General features: G+C 36.4%; 2 protein-coding genes across 7 annotated transcripts; one reads left to right on the top strand and one right to left on the bottom strand.

Moving 5' to 3' along the window:
• The first annotated feature begins 27 nt into the window (after positions 1-27).
• LOC110834810 (mitochondrial import inner membrane translocase subunit TIM14) lies at positions 28-1,622 on the top strand. The gene is made up of 4 exons (XM_022074343.2): positions 28-177; positions 364-498; positions 595-705; positions 1,183-1,622. The coding sequence occupies exons 1-4, from the start codon at positions 175-177 to the stop codon at positions 1,291-1,293; spliced, it is 360 nt and encodes a 119-aa protein (XP_021930035.1). The 5' UTR covers positions 28-174; the 3' UTR covers positions 1,294-1,622.
• On the bottom strand, positions 709-9,740 carry LOC110834805 (growth hormone-regulated TBC protein 1-A). Of its 6 annotated transcripts, none has more exons than XR_015534439.1 (8): positions 9,582-9,740; positions 9,180-9,381; positions 8,869-9,102; positions 8,077-8,237; positions 7,205-7,361; positions 5,341-5,526; positions 4,384-4,571; positions 709-2,141 (listed from the first exon to the last, which is right to left on the bottom strand). XR_015534439.1 is itself a non-coding variant. In XM_022074328.1 (7 exons), exons 1-7 carry the CDS (start codon positions 9,599-9,601, stop codon positions 4,476-4,478), a joined length of 1,056 nt encoding a protein of 351 aa, XP_021930020.1. In that variant the 5' UTR covers positions 9,602-9,740; the 3' UTR covers positions 2,174-4,475. The 6 variants fall into 6 exon arrangements, 3 of the variants coding, with proteins under 3 accessions (XP_021930020.1, XP_021930021.1, XP_087202233.1); XR_015534437.1 differs by lacking the exon at positions 709-2,141 and adding an exon at positions 2,174-2,599; XR_015534438.1 differs by lacking the exon at positions 709-2,141 and adding an exon at positions 2,174-2,452.
• Between the last annotated feature and the right edge of the window lie 550 nt (positions 9,741-10,290).

The raw sequence follows: 10,290 nt of genomic DNA, 5'->3' as shown, positions 1-10,290 counted from the left end.
GCATCCAGGGTACTTTAAAAAGATGGGTGGTTCTCTTTGGACTAGTCTAACTTCTCGGCAATTCTACTCGATCTGTAGTACACGGTGATTTGAAAATCTTTCGTGAGTGCCTGAGCTTTTAACAGACAGAATTTAAGTGAATGGGCCTGCGACTTTTTCCTGAAGATAATTGGAATGGTAGGGATACTCACACGTTAAAAGAAATATATAATTTGTAGATTGAATCCAAAATATTGCTGTCATTACTCGTAAATGGATTCTATTCTTAGAGCAATATTACATAACCTCTTTAACACGATAAAATTAATAGAATACAATTGAAAAAGTGACAGATAATATAGAAATGTGTATTGTTAATTTCAGGCTAGCAGTGTCATACTTGCAGGTCTCGGATTAGCAGCCATGGGGTTTGCTGGACGATATATCATACGGGCTGTGCCAGGAATGTCTCAGAAAATGAGTGACACCATGAAGGCTTTTCCTAAAATTGACCCTTCAGTATGTTATAAATTAAAGTGTTTGTTGTGCAAAGAGTCTATTCTGTATGATTTCATGTAACCCTATAGTGCTGTAATAAGGTTTCTTTCATTCCAGTCATTTGCAAACAACAAGTATTATAAGGGTGGATTTGAACCAAAAATGACGAGACGAGAGGCAAGTCTCATTTTAGGAATTTCACCAACTGCAAGTAAAATGAAAGTTAAGGTATAACATACATATAACATAGTTTATTTTCATCAGTACTATGAGATCCAGCCAGGCTTCTTACACAGTTAAGCCAACTTATCCACACTACCCTGAAAAGAAATACTGCCTATCATCCTACTCATATTCAGAATAAAACTGCCCATTCTGTAACATTCCTGCACAATATGAATGTACATAACAGTAATGTTCTTAACATAGTTGTTCTCAAGGGAACAATGTAATGTTTTATCCATTCCTTAGAACACAAATGACAGCAACACAGTAAATCAGTCTAAGAAGTTGAAATTCACAAGAACACAATTCATGCAAAAAATCCAGTCAGGATGTTTAGTTTAAATGGACCATCTGAATAGGGTACAAGTGACAGATGACTCATACTATCCACTACTATATGAACCCTGTGCCTTACAGTATCATGATGCAGCCAGGGAAAGAAATGTGGTAAATTTATTGCAGAACTGTTTTATTTTACAGGAAGCACACAAGAGGATTATGGCTCTGAATCACCCAGACCGTGGAGGATCACCTTTGTTGGCAGCTAAAATTAATGAAGCTAAGGACTTGCTAGACAGTGGAAAATCATGAGGGCATTTGGAAGTTGTAGTTTTGTTAAAATATGCATGAAGCAAGGAAATATTTTTACTGATATGTTTTCATAATCAGATGTGTAATGTTTGTTCGCGACTGTAATCTTGAGACTTTCTGGGTGAGGCAGTGGGTTGAAGGAGGAGAAATAGTGTCTGCTATGCAGTAGCCTTTAATGCTTCAGACTTCCTGCATTCCTTGTAAGTCTCAAGATTACAGTTGCGAACAGTAGGTAGCCAGGAATCATGTTTTAAATTTACATCTTGAAATAATTTTATTTGAAACTAGTATTATGAACTGTAAATATTATATATTTTTTGCCAAAATTATTTGCTAAAAATTTTGTTCATTGGCATACCGATATTGTTTTAATCCTATCCATTGATCATTATTCCAGACTGCATTTAGGAATTCTCAAGGATTTCCTTTTCAGATACAGCTGCAGTATGAAGTGTTAGGTGTAGTAAATGGTTAGGCACGTCATTTCTGCCAGCTTTTACCAGCAGGTGTTAGTGCGACCAACCCATACCTAGCCATGTCTCTTCCTTATTCTACACTTTAAAGGGAAGTTTTCTTACTTCTATATATAATACTAATTTTGCAAGCTTAGTCCCAGTGTCACATTGGTGTTAATTTCAAGAACACACTGGGTCCTCAGCTCTCATCTCCAATGAAGTCAAAACTTTGAAAATGTATTGAATACCACACCTTCACAATGGTCCAGATTCCATGTCATACTGGCTGTCAACACACCATGAAGGACAGGCAGGTCAGCGAGATCATGCCTGAAGACGGTAACCGCAACGAGCATGTGAAAAAGCAGGATAGGAAGTGGGTTACTTGCTGTTCTGGGGATGGGTAAATGAAGAGACCAAAATAATAAATCTCAAAACATTACACTTCATTAATACTACATACAGACAAAAGTCACATAATACTGCTCTACACATTAAAATTATAAAATGAAATTCTTCTGTAAACAGAATTCATAGCTGCACAACATTATCACTTAAAATTCTTGAGACAGAGGGGTAACAGGTTCTGAAATGGATAACTGCTCCTGTTGTGGACTTGTAACACTGACAGCCATTCCACCAAAAGTAGTAAAGAGACCATCAGCCAGATGTCAGCACAGTTAGTTTTGCAGAAGGCCCAACAACTAAAGAAATAAAGTGGAACTACATGGAGCAGAGGCCTTCTTGAGAAGGTGATAGTCACTTCGGACTTTGGTACATGGTTAACAGACTCGGACAAGCCACACTTATGCTACTACTGATCACATGTTCTGTGATATTCCTCCAAAACCCTGGAAACCACCAACATTATTACATGGTGCCACAACTCGGAAGTCAACTCCACATGTCACTGCTATGAAACCTCAAATATCATAACCCAGTATATGTAACATGTATTCAAATGTAAATGTTGGCAGAATGCTGCCCCATAGCAGTGGTAATTTTGTCAAATTTTGTGATGCTAAATAAGAATGCAACATAGTTCTTTCTATAACAACAGCTGTTACATGAGGCTTTGTTCAGCTCATGTCAGTGTGAAGAAACTAGCCAACAGGTATACAGGCACAACCTACAGCAGAACGTCATTACAGCAATCAAGAGGAAAACAGAGGAACTGTGAAAATGTGCTGCATTTTTGTGAACCACAAAATGCAAGTACGTGTGCTGAAAAGTCCTAATGAGAAAATTTCCAATGAAATTTCACAGTACTGACTTTAAATCTTCCACATGTCTCCTGATTATGGAAGTATAACCACTTCTGAAATGTGAAGAACATGATGGTTAAAGGCCAATGGAGTAATTATGTATATAAAGCATGTTGCACCATCACTAAGAACCTTGAACCCTTTGAAGCCAAAGCTCACCTAAATGATATTTAAGAATTCAGTCTGTACTGCAAACAAAATACAACACTTTACCCCTATAAAGATCAACTGGTTAATGGTGTTTAAGGAAATAATTGCTGCTTATACACAGAAGCCATAAGAAGTCCATAAAGAGAAAATTTCAGGAAGGACATACAGTTACTAATGGGCTTTAAACGGTTAAACTTACTGCACCAGAATACGACATTTATTCCATTTCACAAAGCAGATTATAACAAAAACATACACTCCACAGGTATGGGTCATACAATCATTCTCCAAAGCCAAAATAGGATTAAATGACAGAGGCAGTATTGTGTGTTGCCTAACACCTACCAGAACATGTTAACATTGTAACAAATTATGTTTGTGTTCTAAATTAGTTCGGCTATGTACGTCTCCCACATAATTAAAAATTGGAAGACCCATATTTCAGGTCTCAACTAGGGGGGATGTCTACTGGCATTCGATCAATGCCAAGGTCAGTAAAGCCATGTAATGTCACAATGAACAAGCTACACATCAAACACATAGGTCTCCTGTATATTCTTGAGTAGACCACATCAAACAGCAACGGCATGGCAGTGTTATCATGGCAAATAAACAAATGATGAACAACACAAAAATGACAGAGGAAGTACGATTTGATTTTTTCACAGCAGTGATATAAAAGGAACTAAACAGTTTCCAGACAATACTGTGACCTGCCATTCAGTGTCTGGTACTTGACAGACCACCAAAAGCAAAACGAGTAAATATCTAATGTCCGCAGTTCTGAATGTTTGAGGCTACGAGACAGACATGGCACTACAAGGATATTTTGTAATACAAGAGCAAGACCTTAAAATATGAAGTGGCATGAAATTATCTGCAAACATTGCATTCTGTTCTATGTGGAGGATATTTGACAACAAAATCTGAAAAACCCAACTACCCACAAAACTTAACTTTCCTTCTTGAAGTTTCAGATGCCAGCGTGCATCGCATTTCTTAACAAGATAAACATTTTGGTAGTTGATCATTTCAATCTGTTAAGACAGATGCAGAATGTCCTAGCAACAAATGTTTATACACACTATCAGATGAATGTCTCGGCTGGACACGTTAACCATTCAATCAAAATCGTTTCAATTATTTGTTCTCCATACGTCAAAACACATACCAAATATTGTACAGAAAATACCAGTACAAATACAATATGCATAGTTTACCTCTCATAAGGACACCATTCCTCCTGACTAGAACCATGTCCAATAAACAATTACAGCTTCACTTTTTTAAGTAAATAACCATAATTTACTGGTCACTGCACTGTATGATTCTTCCTCTGTTGTGCCAGCCTTCTTCTCAATTTCAATATCGTACTTTGTGATAATGACCCAGGTGCCTTGAATATGCTCTGAAAAGTCACAGAATACTGAATATAAACTTAAAATTTTAAAGAGAGTAAAGCAGTAAATAAAGCTCATCTTGCATTTATGTAAGGACGGTAAATTCATCATACAAAGTAACTCTGGGAAGAATTTCTGAGTTTTTGTATTCAATAACATGGGACAAGGAACATCCTACCCTTTCAAACATTGCTATATGGCATGCACAGTACTGCTGAGATTTACATACAAGTAAAACAAGTTCTGGGAAGAAGTAATTCTTACTACTTTCCTTGAAATATTTCAACTTACATCATGAGGCAAGCAGCAGCTATAATTTAGTGATCCATTTCTGTACATGATTTATAGCAGTACAGAATCCCTTACAATAAATAAACTTCTTTATAATCTCTCTACATACAACATTTCAAATGTTTAGTTCCAATAATTAATTAGCTATAGCCACCAAGCAAAATAATTACATAAATTTAATGCACCTGCCATGTTGTTATCTTACATCGTACAGAAAATACAACACCATACAAAAAGTTGCACATTTTTCAAAGCTGTATCCAAATAAAAAGTTTAAAGGCTCTACACAAAATGGTACTAGTGTCAATCCCATGTCAGAAGTTTGTACTGCTTACACTGTACAAGCAATGGGAACAGTTCTAATACATACCAAAATCAATAAAATTAGTTATTTGGTTAAAAAACGTATTTGTGGAGACACACACATACACAGACCAAGTCAGTACATCCCTTAAAATAAGGAAAGTAGACTAACAAGACTGTCACCTGCATAAAATCATGGCACTGTATGACTAGAGAGTCTCTAGTAATTTCCTTGAAACATTCAGCAAGTGATGAGAAGTCATTACATTGGAGAAGGGAAACTTTATTCCTTTTTATCAGTGTCAGACACACGCGGAAAATGATCTTGGAGCCTTCATAGAACAAACAATCCCATATCCTCAACACAGTCTGAAACAGTGAGAAAATATAAACATAAGACAAACTTATTACAATAATACTACAACTGATTCACTTAAATCTCTGACCAAAAGGTTTCCAGTCAAGCATCAATCATATGTTGTACTGATTCTGCTTTCAAAGGTTCCACATGTTTGCACAGCAAATTCTCTAGGTGTTCTATTACCAGAACCTAATTGTCACTGAACCCTGCCTTCAGCCAATTGAATTAATCCATATTACAGTACTTACACACACAGAGATTAAACTTTTTATTCCAAAGTTTCAGTCTGAAATAATACAGCCCATGCTAGTTCAATGTGTCTTTCGTCAATGCGACTTCCTGTACTGTCCAAATTTCATATGACCATCCTATGGACACGATATGTAAGGAAACATTAGGTCTGATGTTAAATATTTTAAAGAAAACACAAAAAGAACTGAAGGCTAGTTTCTTGTTATAACACAACACACACACTATACTCAAAAATACTGTAGCTGCAATTGAAGCCAATGGAACAAGACTGAAAAGATGTTATCCATACGAGATCACACACAGCATCAACAAGTGTTCTGTGCACCTTGGTATCCCGAATCCTACCACCTGTCCCAAATAGCTTCAATCATTCAATAAACACTGATGTAAAAACTTTTGTCTTTTCAGAGAAACATCAGCTGCCTCCCTCATCAGAACATTAGTTGATTATTATTTTAATTGGACATCTTTCATGTGAAACTCTAAAAAATCATGTGTTTTGAATATCACATTTAGGTAATACAAATAACAAAATAGAGTTTAGCTCATGGGCTAGCATTCTGGACTCATGCACAAATGGTCACATGATCAAACACTGGTCCAATCAGAACTCTCTTATTGCTCGCAATTTTAAATATATTATAATGATTATTACTAGTATTGTTGTTGTTGTTGTTATTATTATTAGACTTTTTCTGCACTCTAGTATAACAGAAGAAAAATATGGGCCCTTTATGTGTTCTGCAAATGTAATATTTAACAATTAGTTACCTAAAAACTTAAATAAGAAGACAATGAATACAATATCATGACTCCCTTCACCATCCTGTGCAAGTGCATTCCCACAGTGCCAACTGGCATCATATATCTTCAGTGCTAAGGTAAAAATGCACAATACCAAATGTTTGTCAAATACAAAACAATTTTCAAAAAGTTCTCACATTTATTAAAAATTTATGTAAATATGATTATTCAATTTACACATGAACCTGATGCAGAAGTGACAGCTTTGCTACATTACAAGTAATACGAAACATGGGCTATAAAGTAGCAACCATACTTTGGTTGCACTGTTTGGATTTACATCACTTTACCCTGGCATACACAAAATGGTAATATTTATATGACAAAAATTTCGCAGTCTTGGCATCTTAAAGTTCAATGGCAAAGCAATACAAGGTGTGCATGTTTTAAAGCCAAATGAACAATGAGATCGCTGACCCACAGAAGGAATGAATGTTCATGTATAATTTTTATCTCTGCCAGTAATCCTGCTTATCCTAATCTTGGGGTTGTCATAAACAAACCCTCAAGTGGACAAAATACTTGGAATTCTGAGAAGTGCTTTCCAAGACTAAGCAAATGTGGAGGGAGAAAAAATGCTCTAAGAAATAAGGAATCATAAAGCCTATATGCCAAACTCTCTTGTCCTACCCAAGTTTCAATCAAATCACCAAGTGCGGTCATTCTCAACACACACACCTCAACTGGCAGAACCTCTGCAAAGAGACAGATGAACCACTTTGTAGTTACTACAGCCCATGGCAAGCCAATGGATGAAACATGTTGATGCACTTCAGGAACCTTTAGTCTGAAATGAACCACATCATAACATCATCATCTACACAAAAGTAAAAAAGGTAAAATGGTACCTGAAACTAAAGAGAACTGAATCAAAAACTTCACAGATAACAGCTCCTCATTCAAAAGGGATCACGAGAATGCAATGTCGTGACTCAATCCATTCACGGTCATATTTACATGAATGCTTTGTTGGTCATTGGGTATACAATACCACTCTGTGCTGTCTGAACATGTCAGCAATCTCCGCAATAAATAACACAAGTATGAAACAGATAATACGTTACAATGGGAAGAGATATATGCAACCATACACAAATTAAAATGCACCAACCACAATGAGCAATATACTGGTCCGACAGACAAGAGTTTGGACAGTGATATTTCTGTGTTATGATCCATAGTACTCTTATAGGCGGTTACCATTGTTTCAGACGAATCTATTGCTTCCTTGTTCAGTGCAGAATTATCACAAACCACCTTTAAGACTACATGGCATCATAACCCAATTATAACTCTTCACTGTCACAAAAACCTCAAATGTGACAGACATTCTGTTGATGTTAAAGAACACTGCAACTCTAAGTTCATAAAGCATGTTTCGAATACATCGTACCTCTATGTACGAACAAACTGTCCCTCAACATCTATCTTGTACAGAACATCTAACGGCAAGAAGTGGAGTTCCCCAAGTGGAAGCAGCTCAGAATTCAGTACACTGTTACCTGACTAACTCCTCCAGAACTTCAATATCTGTGATCACACCATCCATAGTGCGGGTGTAATAGTTTGGCAAGATGTGTTCCACAAGAACTTTCAACAGCCAGAAAGTCATATCTTCACTCTTTGTAACAAGAAGCAGGAGACCGGCAATGTAGTTAAGACCCTATTGAAAGCAAACAGTCCATCAACATCTGTCACTGAGAAAACTGAATAGGAACCTGCTCTTCACTACATGCCAACACTGAAAAGCCATGATTCACCCCTTCAAGCAAAAAGATAAATATATGTACCAGCCACTTTACCACTCAGTTACTCTGCACTTTGTATTTAAGGGTTTAAAATGATTATCAGCCTAAACAGAGCTTATTTCCTTAAACAGAACTAACCAATTAATCTTTGTAATAGTGAAGTGGAGAGTTTATTTTGCAGCACAGAGTGTAAAGCAGAGCCAGGGCATGATGCTGACCACTCTAATGCTTAGATCAAGAATGATCAGATGTACCCCCTTTCTCTGCAAACACTTCCATGGCATGCAGCCGGAGAGCTTTACTTTACTTTGGGTTCATCAGATTACTTTTTTATCTGGGAATTTCCCCATGTTGACCACTGAGAAATACAGGTCTTTCAGCAAATGGTACATTCATACTTGGTTTAAACAAACTGATATTCTGACATTATTCATAACATAACTGAAAACTTGCATAGTTCTACAAAGTAAAACATTAGCTACATTTATACACTTTGTCAGACTGTTTTTATACTTATTCAAAGTAAGCTGTCTTCATGACACACACCTGGCAATATCCAACTTGATGGTTGTCATGAGCATAAGCAACTAGTATGTTATACAGCTGCTGCTGATGACTTGCTCCTGCACTGAAGAAAATATTATCAGGGAATGTCCGAGGAAGGTCTGTTTTCACAATGTCCACTATATCTTGATTCATTGGTCCAGACAGTAACTTCTGATAAAAATCTGAACCCCATTCCTCTCTCAGAGCTTCTGCACCACTCACTGTCAGCCATACCTGCAGATACACAAAGACTGTAATTACATAATTCATGGATGATATCAAATATATGCTTTGACACTTCTTGTACTTACAAAACCTCTATGTTCTCCTGGGATACCTTTCCTAACGTATGTCTTTACTTTCAAACTCCTCTTCAAAGATTTCCCTTCCCCAATCAGCTCAGCCCACTTCTTGGCCCTTTTTGCAAGCACTGTCAAATATTGTGACATGAAGTCCTCATAAGTTTCATAGTCGAAATCATCCGGTCGCTCAAAGCCATATTCATCAACTTTGCTAGAAACATACACTTATATTAATAACCATCAAAACTGACAGCATTACCTATTTAGGTAACACCCACCTTTCCATTAAAAACAGGTCCCTATTCTTAACTCTACATAGGAACATCCTGCTGATGACTACAATCAAAAATACTTTTCAGCTTCAATACATTCGTGGAATCCACAATAAATTAAAAGTATACTAAATCCTACCTAAAACGCGAACTTGCCATACCGCTTGCATCACTTAACGTGTTTTATCAGCACATTTTAATAGCCACAAAATGGTCCATCACGGGCTTCTGATCACACCCGGGAAATTAATCGCTACAGCATAGCCAACAGTTGAACACGTTCTGTACCATAAATAACCTACCCATTCTGCTCCTAAGCTACGACGTTTATTATAATCGAATGTGATGATCATATTATTAAACATAATTTGTTCATGCTTTCATCATCCAACACTTTTTGTGTCCCTGATGCTGTATTATATAACTGTTATTTGAATTGAATGTGATGGTCATATCAATAAACATCACTTGTTCATGCTTACAGTTGTGGTAGGTGTAAGGTCTATTCATATGAAGAACGAGAATTGTCGACTTCAACGTCAGTTTTAGTTAATTAATATTGTATTGAATGTTTGTAACCAAGTAAATTATTAAGATGCAAAATGTGCGATGTAAAGTAAATTTAATTAACCAAAAATTTATCAATGCAAAATATTTTCCATGTTTATGCAAGTTAAATAAAGCAGTTTAACCTCAAACGGTATTTATCTTTTATGTAAAGTGGACGTTACAATTGTCCGATCTAAATGAAAATCGAAATTATTTTACAAAAACTGACTACTCATTTCCATTCAGTGCCAAGGTTAAGAATACATGGAGTTATACGTCCACTGCCCTATAGGTCATTG

Source organism: Zootermopsis nevadensis, unplaced genomic scaffold, assembly GCF_977971745.1.
Source record: "Zootermopsis nevadensis isolate Lab colony 2312 unplaced genomic scaffold, Znev_1.0 Znev_ptg000010l, whole genome shotgun sequence".
NCBI classification, from domain to species: domain Eukaryota; kingdom Metazoa; phylum Arthropoda; class Insecta; order Blattodea; family Termopsidae; genus Zootermopsis; species Zootermopsis nevadensis.
This window is presented reverse-complemented; position numbering and strand designations above follow the sequence as displayed.